The sequence below is a fragment of the Pygocentrus nattereri genome, chromosome 30, assembly GCF_015220715.1.
Source record: "Pygocentrus nattereri isolate fPygNat1 chromosome 30, fPygNat1.pri, whole genome shotgun sequence".
Lineage (NCBI taxonomy): Eukaryota > Metazoa > Chordata > Actinopteri > Characiformes > Serrasalmidae > Pygocentrus > Pygocentrus nattereri.
In genome coordinates, this window is record NC_051240.1 from 302,501 (window position 1) to 320,672 (window position 18,172).

Below are 18,172 nucleotides of genomic sequence, written 5' to 3' on the forward strand. Positions count from 1 at the left end.
CTCTCTCTCTCTCTCTCTCTCTCTCTCTCTCTCTCTCTCATGTACGTACAGTGATTAGGATTCAGAGAAAACTTTTTTTTTTTTTTTATTCGCTGTACAATTTTAATTTGTATATAATCTTGAGCTATCAAATTTACTCCCTTGTTAGCCTGTGCAGTCCTTTTATATTGATCTCACTCCAAAAGAACATTCTTTCAGATGAGATGGATTGAACAGTTTTGGTTAAAGAGAATTTGGTGTATCATCCCTGTGGACATGACAACTTATTGTAGTAGTAGTAGGAAGGAGGCATTTTGTTGTTTGTTACAGTGCCTTATTCAAATAATTGGCTATTTTTTGTACACTGACTACAGAAGCTTTATATAAAAAAAGATTTATGAAGAATCTCATTATCTCTCATTAAAATGGCAACAAATAAATCGATGAGAATTGGAGTGGTAAACGTTTTTGAAACTGTGACTATAACAGGGTTATGTTAGAGTTTGAGTAAATTATTTATTCATCCTTTACAACCAATGACTGAAACTTGCAGTACCATGCATGGGCAGGTCTCTGGTGCATTTTGAACTAACTGCCGAACGATTTTTAAAAAATATTTCACAAAAATATAGCGTATTGTACTAGAGTAAAAGTATGCCCACTTTATATGGATTTGTCTTTTTTTATATTAAACATCTTTTTTAGTACACACGCTAGCTTTAGGAGAGGAGTATAACAATTTTATCCAGGATATGAAATTGTCCTTGAATCCGAATTTATACAACACATTGAATAAATAATTCCATTCCACTCTATCAAATGCCTTTTCAGCATCCAAAGAGACAAGAACCTCAGGAGTAAGGGTTGATCCCTTTGTGAAAATAACATTAAGAAGTGTTCGTGTGTTAAAGAAAAGCTGTCGCCCTTTAATGAAGCCATTTTGAGCTGAAGATATTATATTGGGGAGAACAGCTTCCAAACGTAGAGCCAGAGCTTTAGCTAAAATTTTAATGTCTGTGTTTAATAGCGACAGAGGCCTGTAGGAAGCACAAGATGTAGGGTCCTTGTCTTTTTTCAATAACAAAGATATTGAAGCTTGTGTCATAGACTGTGGCAGTGACCCAACCCCCAGCGACTCCTCAAAAACTGCCAGAAGTTGAGGCCCAAGCTTTTTCTCAAATTTTTTGAAAAATTCGAGCGGAAATCCATCCGGGCCTGGTGCCTTGTTAGTTTGCATAGTTTTAATGGCCGCTCGGATTTCATCCAAAGTCAGAGGAGACTCCTGTGCCAATGCGTGGTCAACTGTTGGAAACTCAAGCTCATTAAAGAATGCTGACATTACTGAATCATCCGAAAGAGATTCCGATTTATATAGGTCTGAATAATATGATTTGAAAACTTGATTGATTGACAGAGAATCTGAGGAAAGTGTACCTCCTGAATCCATCACTTTAGGAATTATACGAGAGGCTGCTCGTCTCCTTAGTTGTGCTAAAACACTTAGATGTGCTAAAAGCCTGGAAGGTTTATCACCGTTTTCGTAGTAGTTACGAGCATGAAGTACTAAGCGCTCTGCTTCTGTAGTTGTTATTAGGTCATATTCAGTTTGTAGAGCAACTCTGTTTTTAAACAAAGCGGGCGATGGGGAGAGAGCGTTAAGCCTGTCCAACTCGGCAATCTCCAACATCAGGGCCTGAAGTTTTAGTCTCTGTTGTTTTTTAGAAAAGGCGGTGTAGGAAATAATTTGTCCACGTAAGTATGCTTTGAGAGTCTCCCAAAGAAGCGAAGGCGAGGTTGTACTTTTCTTATTGTTAAGTAAAAATTCATCAATGGTGCAAAAGATGAATGTATTCAAAGTCTCATCTGATAGGAGTAAGGAATCGAATTTCCAAGCTGGCAAAACAGTTGGGCGGCAGGAAAACTTTAAATTTAGAGTGAGTGGAGAATGGTCTGAGATTACGATGGGGTGATATTCTAAACATCTTTTTTGACTACTAACAGCCAGCACATGAAAAATCACTGCTCTCATTCTCTCTCTCCCTCTCTCTCCCTCTCCCTCTCTCTCTCTCTCTCTCTCTCTCTCTCTCTCTCTCTCTCTCTCTCTCTCTCTCTCTCTCTCTCTCTCTCTCTCTCTCTCTCTCTCTCTCTCATAGTGAGATACCTACTAAAGAACAGTGTTAACCCAGATCTTTGTAATGAAGATGGCCTCACTGCAATGCACCAGGTAAGAACTGTGACACAGTTAATGTGCATGGTGATCAAAAGTATCTGTCTTACAAGAACATTTTGGATTATCATGCCATCCAAATACCTGGCTTGGGTTAGGGCATTATTATGACCCTATTATAGGCACAGACATTACATAGTGACCTTCTTGACATTATGAAATGGGTCTAATCAAATGTAATAAGCTGGAATGAATTTCAGATATCTGTTCTAAATCTGCTTATTGTTGTGGTTGTAAGCTCAGATAGGAGTATACATGTATTTGAGAAGTTTTTCTTTCAGTATATAAGGATATAGTGAGTATGTAAGGATATAGTGAGCAAATCGAGGCAAGGCTATGTCTCAGTGAAACGCATCATCATGCAGTCAGCAAAGTCTGATCTTGTTTGGATAATGGAATCCAACTTATCATTCTTTTTGGCCAAAGAACTTGCGTTAAAAAGGACAAGAGAGGTTAATATCAAATCAAATCAAATTTATTTATATAGCGCTTTTTACAACTGATGTTGTCACAAAGCAGCTTTACAAAAATGGGAATCACAGCACAGAGAATCAGACAAAACACTGAACATAATATACAGAATATACAGAATATACAGAACCCCCGTGAGCGCTGAGGCAAGGAAAAACTCCCTCAGAGCTGGAGGAGGAAGAAACCTCGGGAGGACCAAGACTCACATCTAAAGGGGGGACCATCCTACCACTGGTCAGACAACTTATAAGTTAAACATTGAAAAGTCCATTTTACATCCACGCAGTTCTAATATATTCAGGTGTGTATAATCAACAGTGGAAACAATTAGAGTTCATATAGATTTGGATGTGATCTGTAGTGGAGAAGCTGCGTTCCAGAAACTTCCATCAGTCTGGTCAATCAGGGGGACAGGGGGACTTGAGGGTGGGACATCCATCAGTATTGGGCCGGACCGGTGGACAGTCAGTAACTCGGAGGAAGGAAAGATTTAGGAATTAGTTTAGGCTGGATTTATGAAGAACAGAAAATGTAAAAAAATATCAGAGTGTGACTAACGACTCCGGCAGGTCTGAATATAACAGCCTAACTAAAGGGAGAGAGCCAGAAGGTAACATAGACACGGAGGCTCCCTGAGACACTGGCATTCACCCACTCCACCGTCCACAAACCTGAGTGACTGCATGTAGTGAGTGACAGCAGCACCAGCATCTCAGTTTACCCACAATTCACTATGTCCATGAACCCCTGGATCTGCAGCCTTATCTAAAGGGAATTAACATTAACTACCAAAAGCTAAACTAAACAAGTAAGTTTTTAGTCTAGACTTAAAGATTGAGACTGTGTCTGAGTCCCGAACATTATCGGGGAGATTATTCCAGAGTTGGGGCGCTTTATAAGAGAAAGCTCTTCCTCCTGCAGAGCTTCTCTGAATTTTGGGAACTACTAGGAAGCCAGCACCCTGTGATCTAAGTAATCGTGGTGGTTCATAATAGGAGATAAGGTCTCTCAGATACTCAGGAGCGAGCCCATGTAGGGCTTTATACGTTAACAGGAGAATTTTATAGTCTATGCGGAATTTGACTGGAAGCCAGTGAAGAGCTGATAGGACTGGACTAATATGGTCAAATTTTCTAGTTTTAGTAAGGACCCTGGCTGCAGCATTTTGAACTAGCTGAAGTTTATTTAAGTTACTGCTAGAACATCCTGACAGTAGCACATTACAGTAGTCTAGCCTTGACGTAATGAAGGCATGTACTAATTTTTCTGCGTCATGTAAGGATAAAGCATTTCTTAGCTTGGCGATGTTACGGAGATGTAGAAAAGCTGTTTTAGTAACATTAGATATGTGTTTATCAAATGCTAGATCTGAATCTATGATAACGCCAAGATTTTTAGCTGTTGAACCAGGTGTGACTGAGAAGTCGGCCAGATTCAACATTAGGTGTGATAATTTATTTCTAGCAGCTTTAGGGCCTAATAGAAGAACTTCTGTTTTATCACTATTTAATAGAAGAAAGTTGTGTGACATCCATGATTTCACATCTTTTACGCAATCCTCCATTTTCTTTATTCTCTGTTTGTCATCAGGTTTGGCTGATATGAAGAGCTGCGTGTCGTCTGCATAACAATGAAAATTAACATTATGTTTTCTAATAACTTTGCCCAGGGGGAGCATGTATAACGTAAATAATAACGGTCCTAAGATAGAGCCTTGTGGAACTCCATATCTAACCTTTGTATAATTGGAGGGTATATTATTTACCCTCACAAACTGAAAACGATCGGTCAAGTATGATTTGAACCACGATAAGGCAGTTCCAGTTATACCGACCATTTTCTCTAATCTTTCTAGGAGGATATTATGATCTATTGTATCAAAAGCTGCGCTCAGATCAAGAAGTACCAGTAAAGAAACGCAGCCTTGGTCAGCGGCAAGAAGCAGATCATTTGTTATCTTAACTAGAGCTGTCTCAGTGCTATGATGAGGCCTAAATCCAGATTGGAATTTTTCATAGATCTGGTTTCTTTGCAGATAAGAGCCAAGTTGTTGGGCCACAGCCTTTTCTAAAATCTTAGAAATAAATGGTAAATTTGAAATAGGTCTATAGTTAGATAGTACACTAGGATCAAGATTTGGTTTCTTGATCAAAGGTTTAATTAGTGCTAGTTTAAAGACTTTGGGAACATGCCCCAGGTTTAATGATGAGTTTACTATTGTTAATAGTGGTTTAATTATGTCTGGTAATACCTGTTTTAATAGTTTTGTGGGAACTGCATCAAGTGTACAGGTTGTGCAGTTTGATGAGGAGATAATTTTCTCCAGTTCTAACTGATGTAGTGGGTTAAAAACTTCCAACCTGACTTCGGTAGCTGGATTTTGTTCTATTTTGGATTTTGTTTATTTTTTTTAGTTAATAGGTGATTGGTGTTTATGTAAGCCTCTTACACCAAAAATTTGGGACATTATCAGGGTCATTCATATATGCTGCTCTTAAAACTGCATTGTACCATGAATACTGGCTGTGATTAGAGGTTATAGAATTAGTATTATTGTGTTAAATATCAAATATCAGTAATAACAAATAATACTCTTGTATATACTAGCTTTCTTTAGTCTTCATCAAAATCAGAATCAAGCTTTATTGGACAGGTGTACTCACACATACAAGGAATTTGATTTTGGTTACATAAGTTCACAGAGCACAGTACCTGACAAAACATTTTACATGTAGTAAATAAAACATGCATTCAGGTTATCAGTCTCTCTCTCTCTCTCTCTCTCTCTCTCTCTCTCTCTCTCTCTCTCTCGCACGCTCGCACGCACACAAGTCAAGTCAAAGTTTATTTTTTTTAGCACTTTTTACAACAGGTTTCGTCACAAAGCAGCTTTACAGAAAATCCAGGTCCAAGTCGCCATGAGCAAACCAATGGAAACAGTGGCAAGGAAAAACTCCCTAAGAGCGAAGGGAAGAAACCTTGAGAGGAACCAAGACTGTGGTCGACACCAATTAGCAAACATTAGTATAAAATATTACAATGCAAAACTAGGAAAACAGGCAGAGCTATAGTTAATTAGATAGTTTGAGTTAATGCAGCAGCAGCATTATCGGGAGGGTCAGTTCATGAGGGTGAGGTGTGCACAGTGTTGTACAGCATGAAGCTTAATGATGATCAAAATGGCTAGCCAGCAGTGGGAACTCAATCAAGGCAGAAGAAACATCATCAGACCGCACAGTATGGGCAGCTGTTTAACTTGGCAAAGAAAAAGAAAACACAGAGTTAGTTCCTCAAAGAGTGACTGATTACAATTTATAGTATTAACAGAGTGCAGGTCTAGTTATAACAGCCTAACTAAAAGGGAGAAGCCAGACAGGTAAAAGAGACATGAAGGCTCCCTGAGATGTCAGCACCCCTCCGCTTCACAGTCAGAGAACTTGAAATGAACGTGTGAGAGTAGGACAACAGCACCAACATTCCCAGTCTACCATAATACTCTATAATGTCCATGACCACAGATCTGAACACTATATCCTAAAGACTTGACTAAACAAGTAGGTTTTTAGCCTAAACTTAAAGATTGAAGCTGAGTCCCAAACAGTGAGTGGGAAATTATTCCAAAGTTGGGGGCCTTTATATAAGAAGGCTCTCCCCCCAATGTAATTTATTAATTCTAGGTACTAGTAAGGCAGCACCTTGTGATCTAAGTAGGCATGATTATTCATAACAACCATGAGCAACCAGCACTTCTCTTTCTCAGGCCTCTGTTTCACTCTCACCTGATAATTGTCTCTCTGTTTTCTTCCCTGTGAACTCCACAGTGTCAGATTATTTCCAAATCCTCTACTTGTACATCTCAACTAGATCCTGTTCCTACAGCTACTCTTAAGTCTGCTTCCTCTGTTATTGCACCACTCATAGCTCATATGATTTAATCTATGCTTTTCATTAGGCACTGTTCCTCCATCTCTCAGAATAGCTGCTGTCAGTCCTATCCTAAAGCTGGGTTGGACCCATCCTCACTGGCCAAATACCGACCAACCTCCAGTCTCCCTTTCTTAGCTAAAGTTATGGAAAGAGTTGTAGCCTCTCAGCTGCATGAATTTCTATCCTCCAATAACCTATATGAGCCTTTTCAGTATGGTTTGCGCACCCTACACAGCACTGAGTCTGCCCTTGTAAAAGTTGTAAATGACTTGCTGCTGTCTACCGATGCTGGATTTCTTAACATCCTAATTATTTTAGATTTAACAGAAGCTTTTGACACTGTTAACCAAAATATTCTTATATCTAGATTGTCATCTGTTGGCATTACTGGCCTTGCCCCTCACAGATTACAGTCATACCTTGCTCATAGGCATCAATACTATGGGCTCTCACAAATCTGGTATTGCTCCTGTAAATCGAGGTATACCCCAAGGTTCTGTCCTTGGGCCTCTCCTCTTTATCATTTACATCTCCCCACTCGGTCAGATCTTCCGCAACCATGGTTTTAACTTTCAACTTTCACTCAAATTTATGTCAGCACTACTCCCATCTCTGCCTTCACCCAGTACAGTTCTACTGTCAGAGATTTGAAAATTTGGTTGCAAATCAATTATCTGAAACTAAATGCTGATAAAACTGAGGTTCTGTTAGTTAGAGCTAAAACCTCACTCTCCCAGGTATTGAACTTTTCAGAAAACATTGATGTTGTTGACATTAAGGCAGCCCTGTTTGTTAAGAACCTTACCTGTCCTCTTGATTCATCTCTTACTTTTGAGTCTTACATTAAGCTTGTCACCAAAACTGCATTTTAACATCTGCTTAACATTGCACACTTATGCGCTATGCTGAGTGACACTGACACTAAAATGCCTTCATCTTCTCTCATATTGATTACTGTAATTTCTATGGCCTTCCAGTTAAACTGATCAGTCATCTTCAGTTCATCCAAAATTCAGCAGCCAGGGTTCTTACCTCCTTACCTCCCCTTCTTACCACCAAGCGCACAGCTCAGATCACTCCTGTTCTTCAGCAGTTGCCCTGGCTTCCTATAAGTTCTAGGATTAAGTACAAAATAATTCTTCTTACCTTCAAGGCTTTACTAATCTGGCTCCTACATACCTTTCTGAGCTTGTTTCTTTATATTGTCCCTCTCATGCTTGCTGATCTTCTCCTTCTTGATTCCTCACAGTTCCCTCAACTAGACTTTCTGTGGGTGGCAAATCTTTCAGTCCTGCTTCCCCCCATTGCTCTTCTTTGTCTTCCTTCAAATCTCTGCTAAAAACCTTCCTTTTTTCTTCTCTGTAGTCTTAGTATTTTTTGATACTATGTAAAGTGTCCTTGGGTTTGTGAAAGGCACTATATAAATTGAAATTATTATTATTATTATTAGGGATCAAGCATGTAGTGCATTTAACCCTATTGGATGTTAGGGCTGACTGAGACACTCTGAGTTGATGCGCACTCTCACTCATCTATGATGCACCAAGTCCAGCCAGGGTCCTTACATCCACATCTGGAAAGAATTTCCAGTGCAGTTACCTGTACAGAAGCTATGCGTAAGCCCTGAAACTGCAGTATTGTCAGATATATCACCAGTGACCCCAGCTTGAGGCAAAAGATAGATAACAGAATGACTCAAGGGCATTGCTGGGCCTGGCAACAAAACTGTAGCCTGTACTCTTCTGACATAGTACAACCCCAATTCCAATGAAGTTGGGACGTTGTGTAAAACATAAATAAAAACAGAATTTGATGATTTGCAAATCCTTTTCAACCTATATTCAATTGAATACACTACAGACAAGATATTTAATGTTCAAACGGATACATTTTATTGTTCTTTGCATATATTCACTCATTTTGAATGTGATGCCTGCAACACGTTTCAAAGAAGTTGGAACAGGGGCAGCAAAAGACTGGGAAAGTTGAGGAATGCTTAAAAAACACCTGTTTGGAACATTCCACAGGTGAACAGGTTAATTGGAAACAGGTGAGTGTCATGATTGGGTATAAAGGGAGCATCCCTGAAAGACTCAGTCGTTCACAAGCAAGGATGGGGTGAGGTTCACCACTTTGTGAACAACTGTGTGAACAAATAGTCCAACAGTTTAAGAACAACGTTTCTCGACATGCAATTGCAAGGAATTTAGGGATTTCATCATCAGTCCATAATATCATCAAAAGATTCAGCAAATCTGGAGAAATCTGTGCAAGTAAGCGGCGAGGCAGAAAACCAACACTGAATGCCTGTGACCTTCGATCCCTCATTAAAAACCGACATCATTCTGTAACGGATATTACCACATGGGCTCAGGAACACTTCAGATAACCATTGTCGGTGAACACAGTTCGTCTCTCCATCTACAAGTGCAAGTTAAAATTTGCTGCTTTTTTCACACCTATGAAAATGGTCTATAAGGTAGAAGGACATTGTATGGACAAAGGTTTTGGGACGCCTACTCATGCACAAGTGTTGGACCATTCTCAGCACAGCAAGAGATAAATAATATCAGAACAGTGGCGGCCATATGATAGTTCCTCTCTAAGAGCAAGAGGAAAAAACCTTGAGAGGAATCAAGACTCAAAAGGGGAACCCATCCTCCTCTGGTCAACACCAGATAGCAAACAGCATTAGTATAAAATATTATACTACAGAACAGGGAAAACAGGTGGAGCAATGGTTAATTAGATGGTGGTGAGGTTTGCACAGTGTTGTTGTTTTTTTTTGTTTTTTTTTTTTTAACTTCATTTTTTTTTATTTTGTGCTGATTCACATTCATACAAACAAAACACAAAAGAGGTGGCAAAAAACATACATGAGGTCTTATTTAAAGTTGGAGGTTTACAGGTACAGCATTTCAAGCATAAAACTAAGCAACAATCTATGTTTACATAAAAAAGACAGAATGATCGGAGTCAATGGTCTCAGTTCACCCCGCTTACTCGGGTGTAGCAATCCCATTTCATTGAGTCTTTTTTTCTTCTCTCCTTTTGAAGATGCAGAGTAAGTCAACATTTCCATGGAGCGAATATAAGTAACAGTTTCAACAAAAAGGTCCACAGTTGGGGGGGTTTCTTCTGAGCCAGCACTTAGTTATAGCTTTCTTACAAACGACCAGAAATATATTCAATAGGTTGCCATCATTCTTACTTAAGCCTTTAGGGGTTACACCAAGATACATAGAGTTAAATGACACCTCCACATTAAAACCCCAGATCTCAGAAATAATTTTACCCATATTAATCCAAAAGAATGGAATTTTTGGGCAACACCATACTACATGGTCTACGTCCATTACCATTATTTTTATTCATTAAACAGATGACTTTGTACAGTTTGCCAATAATCAAATTATTTACTTTACCTTCATATGTTGCCATAAAAAACTGAGTCAGTCCTGGCTGAGGAACCGGGTTGGGGCCTTTAACCTCTTTCATATTGAAGAGCAAAGCAAAATTTATTTATATAGCGCTTTTTACTTCAGATGTTATCACAAAGCAGCTTTACAGAACAATCAGTATTACAGAAAGAAAAGAAAAGAAAATCCGGGTCCAAGCCCCCATGTGCAGGCCAGCGGTGGCAAGGAAAAACTCCCTAAAAGAGGAAGAAACCTTGCGAGGAACCAAGACTCAGAATGGGCACTCATCCTCCTAAGGTCGACACCGGGTAGCAAACATTATTAGTATAAAATAGTACAGTACAAAGTGGGAAAAGAGAAGATCTGAGGGTAAGGATTGCACAGCGTTGTAAAGCAAGAAGCTCAGTGGTGGTCAAGCTGTTCCAGAAGGCTGGTGAGCAAGGTCAAGGTAGAAGAGGCAACAGCATCAGACGCACAAGATGGGCAGCTATTCAGCTCGGCAAAGAAACGAAAGCAAAAACGCAGTTAGTTCTGTAAAGAGTGGCTGACCACAGATCACAGTATAACAGAGCAGCAGAGACTCCAGCAGGTCTAGATCTGACCGGGAAGACTAATCACTGAGGGCTTGACTATATAAGTAAGTTTTTAGCCTAGACTTAAAAACTGAGGCTGAGTCTGAGTCCCGAACAATAACAGGAAGATTATTCCAGAGCTTTACTAATTAATTAATTATTATAATAATAATAGTTAGTAATAATAATTTACTAACTAATTAACTTTTATTAATTCTAGGTACCAGTAGTAAGCCAGCACCTTGTGATCTAAGTAGGCATGATGGTTCATAGTGGGAGAGAAGCTCACTCAGGTACTGAGGGGCGAGTCTGTTTAGAGCTTTATAAGTCAATAATGGAATTTTATAATCAATGCGAAATTGAACTGGTAACCAGTGCAGGGTTGATAAAACTGGGCTAATATGGTCAAACTTTCTGGTTCTTGTGAGGACTCTGGCTGCAGCATTCTGGACTAGCTGAAGCTTGTTGAGGCTTTTGCTGGGACATCCAGACAGCAGGGCATTACAGTAGTCTAGCCTTGAAGTAATGAATGCATGAACTAATTTTTCTGCGTCCTGTAGAGATAATGCATTTCTTAATTTAGCGATATTGCGAAGATGCAGGAAGACTGTTCTAGTGATACTAGTTATATGTGCGTCGAAGGACAGATCAGCGTCTATCACAACACCAAGATTTTTAACAGATGAGCTTGATGTAGCTGAGTGATTGTTAAGTGTTAAGTTAGACAGTTTGTTTCTAGCTGCTTTTGGACCTAGGAGGAGGACTTCAATTTTATCTGAGTTAAGTAGCAGAAAGTTACCTGACATCCAATCTTTTATGTCTTTTATACAGTCCTCAATCTTGCCAAGTTTAATTTTATCATCCGGTTTGCTTGATATAAACACTTAACACAATATAACTCCAAGTAAATCAAACTCCTGTGAAATCAAACTGTCCACTTAGGAAGCAACACTGATTGACAATCAATTTCACAGCTGTTGTGCAAATGGAATAAACAACAGGTGGAAATCATTGGCGATTAGCAAGACACACTCAGTAAAGGAGTGGTTCTGCAGGTGGGGACCACAGACCACTTCTCAGTACCTTTCTGATTTCTGGCTGATGTTTTGGTCACTTTTGAATGTTGGTGGTGCTTTCACACTCGTGGTAGCATGAGACGGACTCTACAACCCACACAAGTGGCTCAGGTAGTGCAGCTCATCCAGGATGGCACATCAATGCGAGCTGTGGCAAGAAGGTTTGCTGTGTCTGTCAGCGTAGTGTCCAGAGGCTGGAGGCGCTACCAGGAGACCGGCCAGTACACCAGGAGACAGGCCAGTACACCAGGAGACGTGGAGGAGGCTGTAGGAGGGCAACAACCCAGCAGCAGGACCGCTACCTCCACCTTTGTGCACGGAGGAACAGGAGGAGCACTGCCAGAGCCCTGCAAAATGACCTCCAGCAGGCCACAAATGTGCATGTGTCTGCACAAACGGTTAGAAACCGACTCTATGAGGATGGTATGAGGGCCCGACGTCCACAGATGGGGGTTGTGCTCACAGCCCAACACCGTGCAGGACGCTTGGCATTTGCCAGAGAACACCAGGATTAGCAAATTCGCCACTGGCGCCCTGTGCTCTTCACAGATGAAAGCAGGTTCACGCTGAGCACATGTTACAGACGTGACATGTTACAGAGTCTGGAGACGCCGTGGAGAGCGATCTGCTGCCTGAAACATCCTTCAGCATGACCGGTTTGGCAGTGGGTCAGTAATGGTGTGAGGTGGCATTTCTTTGGAGGGCCTCCATGTGCTCACCAGAGGTAGCCTGACTGCCATTAGGTACCGAGATGAGATCCTCAGACCCCTTGTGAGACCATATGCTGGTGAGGTTGGCCCTGGGTTCCTCCTAATGCAGGACAATGCTAGACCTCATGTGGCTGGAGTGTGTCAGCAGTTCCTGCAAGATGAAGGCATTGAAGCTATGGACTGGCCCGCCCGTTCCCCAGACCTGAATCTGATTGAGCACATCTGGGACATCATGTCTCGCTCCATCCACCAACACCACGTTGCACCACACACTGTCCAGGAGTTGGCGGATGCTTTAGTCCAGGTCTGGGAGGAGATCCCTCAGGAGACCATCCACCACCTCATCAGGAGCATGCCCAGGCGTTGTAGGGAGGTCATACAGGCACGTGGAGGCCACACACAATACTGAGCCTCATTTTGACTTGTTTTAAGGACATCACATCAAAGTTGGATCAGCCTGTCGTGTGTTTTTCCACTTTAATTTTGTGTGTGACTCCAAATCCAGGCCTCCACTGGTTAATAAATTTGATTTCCATTGATGATTTTTGTGTGATTTTGTTGTCAGCACATTCAACTTTGTACAGAACAAAGTATTCAATGAGAATATTTCATTCATTCAGATCTAGGATGTGTTATTTGAGTGTTCCCTTTATTTTTTTGAGTAGTGTATAACTGTCATCGGCATAGCAGTGGAAATTTATGCCGTGTTTACTGATAATGTGGCCTAATGGTAGCATATATATTGTGAATAATATAGGTCCTAAAACAGAGCCTTGTGGAACACCATACTTTACTTTTACTAAGGACAGATGATTCACCCATTTTACATTAAGGAACTGATGGCGATCAGTGAGGTAGGACCTGAACCAGGAAAGAGCTGTTCCTGTTACCCCTACAAGGTTTTCGAGTCTATCTAGTAAGATATAGTGGTCTATTTTGTCAAATGCTGCACTAAGGTCAAGGAGGACTAGCAAAGACACATTTCCTTTGTCAGAGAATGATAGATTATTTACAATTTTTACTAGTGCTATTTGTGTACTGTGATGGGGCCTAAAACCAGACTGAAACTGATCTTAGATATAAAGGGGAGATTCGAGATAGGTCTATAGTTTGATAGTTCACAGGGATCAAGGTTCGCTTTCTTAATCAGCGGTCTAATTAGTACAGCGGTCTAATTAAGTTTAAAGGTTTTTGAGATGTATCCAAGGCTAAAAGAGGAGTTTATTATTGACAGAATAGGCTTGGTTATTTCTGGTAAGATTTCCTTGTGTAGACCTGTAGGGATTGGGTCCAAAATACAGGTAGATGATTTTGCAGAAGAAACTGTTTTAACTAGTTCATTTTCTTGAATTAAGGTAAATGATTCCAGCCTATCTGCAGTGACTGTAATATTCTCAGGGTCTAGACTGGCATTAGAAGACAGCAGGTTTGTGGAGTTTAACTGTGTGTTCAGAATTTTCTGTCTAATTTTTTTATTTTTTCACTAAAGAAATTCATAAAATCATTGCTGCTATAGGCTAATGGCATCTGGGGTTCAGTGACTTTTTTGTTCTGTTAGTTTAGAAACTGTGCTAAATAGTAGTCTAGGATTGTTCTTATTGTTTTCTATGAGAGAGGAGAGATAAGCTGAGCGTGCTGCGGTAAGAGCTCTACGATAGTCTATAAGGCTCTCCTTCCAGGTGGACTGGAACACTTCTAATTTAGTCAGACGCCATTTTCTCTCTAGTTGTCTGGCAGTCTGTTTTAAAGCTCGAGGTTGTTCGTTACACCAAGAGTTTTTTCTGCCCTACTATTTTACTTTTTAATGGAGCCACACTATTTAGGGTAGATCGAAAAGTATCCTCTAGGAATTTGGTCATTATATCTAACTCGGTAGGATTAGATGGGCAGCTGACAGAACCTGATAAATGAGGAAGGTTTCTGATAAAACTGCCATCTGTGGAGGAAGTTATAGTCTGCTTGACACGATAACATGGTGATGACCGCACATTACCACTAAACTGGATTTCGTAAGAGATTAATTAATGGTCTGAGACGGCTGTGCTCTGAGGGAGAATGGCCAAGTTATCTATGTCCACACCAAAGGTCAGTATTAAGTCTAGAGTGTGGTTGTGGTAGTGTGTGGGCCCTTTTATAATTTGAGTGAATCCAATGGAGTCTATGATAGATATGAATGCCTTACTTAGTGCGTCGTGAGGTTCTTGAGTGTATATTGTGTTGTACAGAATAGAAAGTAAAATCTAATCTAATTCTCACCATACATCCATTGGAGCATATTATACATCTGGATCTCTACCGAATTCTTTTTCCTCATTTTATTGGTAGTATCTAATCTAGGATTAAATAGCACATTCCAGTCTCCACCACAAATAAGGGTACCTTGAGCTTTAGATTCTAGTAAGTCAAATATTTTCTTATAGAAGGCTGTATTGCATCCAGGAACAGCATAAATACTTAAAAGTGTAACTACCTTATTTTCAAGTTTACCTGAGATTAAAGCATATCTACTTTCTCTTTAATTTCAGAAATTAACTCAAAACTAATTGAATTTGATAACAATATTGCAACTCCCCTCTTTTTCTTTGATTTAAATGAGGGGAAAAAAGTATTACGAAGGCCCATTTTTCTTATTTCTCTTGTTCAATAGATGACAAATGTGTTTCTTGTTCATGTTGATTTTCTCCCTTTTCAGCTTAGTAATCATTTAATGGGACTGTTTAACCCGTTCATGTTCAAAGACATAATGTTATAGTATTGTAAAGACATATTTGTTCCTCCAAACAACTTTCATGTATCTGCCTCAATCGACCTACAGACCTCATACAACACTGACAAACAAGAGCAATTGCAGCTCTACAACTACAACCCCAATTCCAATGAAGTTGGGACATTGTGTAAAACATAAATAAAAAAAGAATACAATGGTTTGCAAATTCTATATTCAATTGAATACACTACAAAGGCAAGATATTTAATGTTCAAATGGATAAACTTTGTTTTTTGCAAATATTCACTCATTTTGAATTTGATGCCTGCAACACGTTCCAAGTTGGGACAGGGGCATGCTTACCACTGTGTTACATCACCTTTCCTTTAAACAACACTCAATAAGCATTTGGCAACTGAGGACACTAATGAAGCTTTGTAGGTGGAATTCTTTCCCATTCTTGCTTGATGTACAGCTTCAGTTGCTCAGCAGTCCGGGGTCTCCGTTGTCGTATTTTGCGCTTCATAATGCGCCACACATTTTCAATGGGAGACCGGTCTGGACTGCAGGCAGGCCAGTCTAGTACCCACACTCTTTTACTACGAAGCCACGCTGTTGTAACACGTGCAGAATGTGGCTCAGCATCGTCTTGCTGAAATAAGCAGGACGTCCCTGAAAAAGACGCTGCTTGGATGGCAGCAGATGTTGCTCCAAAACCTGTATGTACCTTTCAGCATTAATGGGGCCTTCACAGATGTGCCAGTTACCCCTGCCATGGGCACTAACACACCCCCCCACACCATCAGAGATGCTGGCTTTTGAACTTTGCGCTGATAACATTCCGGACAGTCCTTTTCCTCTTTGGCCCGGAGGACACGACGTCCATGATTTCCAAAAACAATTTGAAACGTGGATGCGTCAGACCACAGGACACTTTTCCACTCTACGTCAGTCCATCTCAGATGAGCTCGGGCCCAGAGAAGCCGGCGGCGTTTCTGGGTGGTGTTGATATGTGGCTTCGCTTTGCATGGCAGGGTTTTAACTTGCAATGGTAGATGGAGCGACGAACTGAGTTCACTGACAGTGGTTTTCTGAAGTGTCCTGAGCCCATGTGGGAATATCCGTTACAGAATGATGTGGGTTTTTAATGCAGTGCCACTTGAGGGATCAAAGGTCACGGACATTCAGTGTTGGTTTTCTGCCTTGCTGCTTTCCTGCAGCGATTTCTCCAGATTCTCTTAATCTTTTGATGATATTATGGACTGTGATCCTTAAACTCCTTGCAATTGCATGTTGAGAAACATTGTTCTTAAACTGTTGGACTATTTGCTCATGCAGTTGTTCACAAAGTGATGAACCTCGCCCGTCCTTATTGTGAACGACTGAGCCTTTCAGGGATGCTCCCTTTATACCCAATCATAACACTGACCTGTTTCCAATTAACCGGTTCACCTGTGGAATGTTCCAAACAGGTATTTTTGGAGCATTCCTCAACTTTCCCAGTCTTTTGTTGCCCCTGTCCCAACTTCTTTGGAATGTGTTGCGGGCATCAAATTCAAAATGAGTGAATGTTTGTAAAAAAAACAATAAAATTTATCCGTGTGAACATTAAATATCTTGTCTTTGTAGTGTATTCAATTGAACATAGGTTGAAAAGGATTCGCAAATCATTGTATTCTCTTTTTTTGTTTTACACAACGTCCCAACTTCATTGAAATTGGGGTTGTATTATAGATTTCCATAACGAAAGTAAACCAGTCACTATATCCTCCAGATCTGAGGGGAATTAGCCACATAGTGGGACCCCACTATGCAGATTCAAAAAGTAAACTAAACAAACAAAACAAAATGAAAGGGTGCTAACCAGCCCAGGTGTAGTGTTGTGGCGGGAGTCATGTTATTGGTATCAGCCATTAGTAGCTGCAAAACATTTTTTCTTTCTTTGCTTACTGAGGCCCCCCCCCCCCCCCCCCCCCCCCCCTTCTTTTTCACTTAACTTTCCCTAGCATCACTTACAGTTAGATTGTCATGGGTGGGAGGGGATTAATCCTCCTCATTCTCTTGCTCTCGATTTATCCTTTCAAAATTGCGAAGGTTCCTCCTTATACCTTCTTGGAACTTGAATTTGTTCCCCACTTAACTCGCTCCTACTGTGCTCTAAGGGAGAAGCCTAGCCACGGATTCCTCAATGATGTCATCAGCTTTTTTCACCCGAATACGTTCCACTGGAACACTGTTATAGGTGACCATGCCCAGGTGCACCCGCAGCTTGGTCATTGGAGTTTGGAAGCGGATTTTGTTTTCCTTGAGTACTTTCTTGATCAGGATGTACTCTTCTCCTCTGCATCACCTCCTCCACGTAGTCATGATCAAAGAACACCCTTTTGTCTTGTGTTAACATCCACCTTGTATGCTATCATAACCACCTAGCAACAGTTAAGCAACACAACCATCAAGTCTTCCACCATTTTAACACAGTTTGCTGTCTTTTTCAAGCCAATTTAAAGTTCATTCACAAACTTTCCCTTTCTAGTTAAGTTGGCTTGAAGTAGCCAACGTATAGTTCTTTCGTTATCCTTATTTTTAGGTTGGCTTGGAAAAGCCAACTTATTGTTTTTTGCATTCTTATTATCTATTATTATTAGTAAATTGTCTTACTTAAAAAGACACAACACACATACGCCAGATACTCAGCACAGAACCTCCCCTACCCTCACACATCATACACACTACAAACACACCACATACTATACACAATACGTTTACACACTCTACACACAACAAACACGCAACACATTGTAAGGTGGCAGTGTATTTATAGAACCAGTAGATTTAAGCTATCAGCAAATTTAAGGTAGCAATGTGTGTTTAAGGTGGCAGTAAACTTATGTTATTAATCATTTTAATATGAAAGCTATTTGCTACATACATTTTTGCCTAGTTGTGTAAAAGGTGGGCCTGTGGTTATTTAGCCAGTACAGGCTATGGTATGATATGGTATGGTATTAGTTGTTACAGTAGCTAGGCAATTAAATGCAAAGTCAGCAAATTGTGTTGTGTTTAAAATTTCTTCTGTTCTGTTTA

At 40.3% G+C, this 18,172-nt stretch overlaps 1 protein-coding gene across 4 annotated transcripts in view; it reads left to right on the forward strand.

Moving 5' to 3' along the window:
* Window positions 1–18,172, forward strand: part of ppp1r16b (protein phosphatase 1, regulatory subunit 16B) — a 94,670-nt gene that overhangs the window by 31,438 nt on the left and 45,060 nt on the right. For all 4 annotated transcript variants that reach the window (XM_037536399.1, XM_017712873.2, XM_037536400.1 and 1 more), the window contains one exon: window positions 2,133–2,203. In XM_037536399.1, the coding sequence (XP_037392296.1) occupies window positions 2,133–2,203 (71 nt within the window). The remainder of the gene's footprint in view (window positions 1–2,132; window positions 2,204–18,172) is intronic.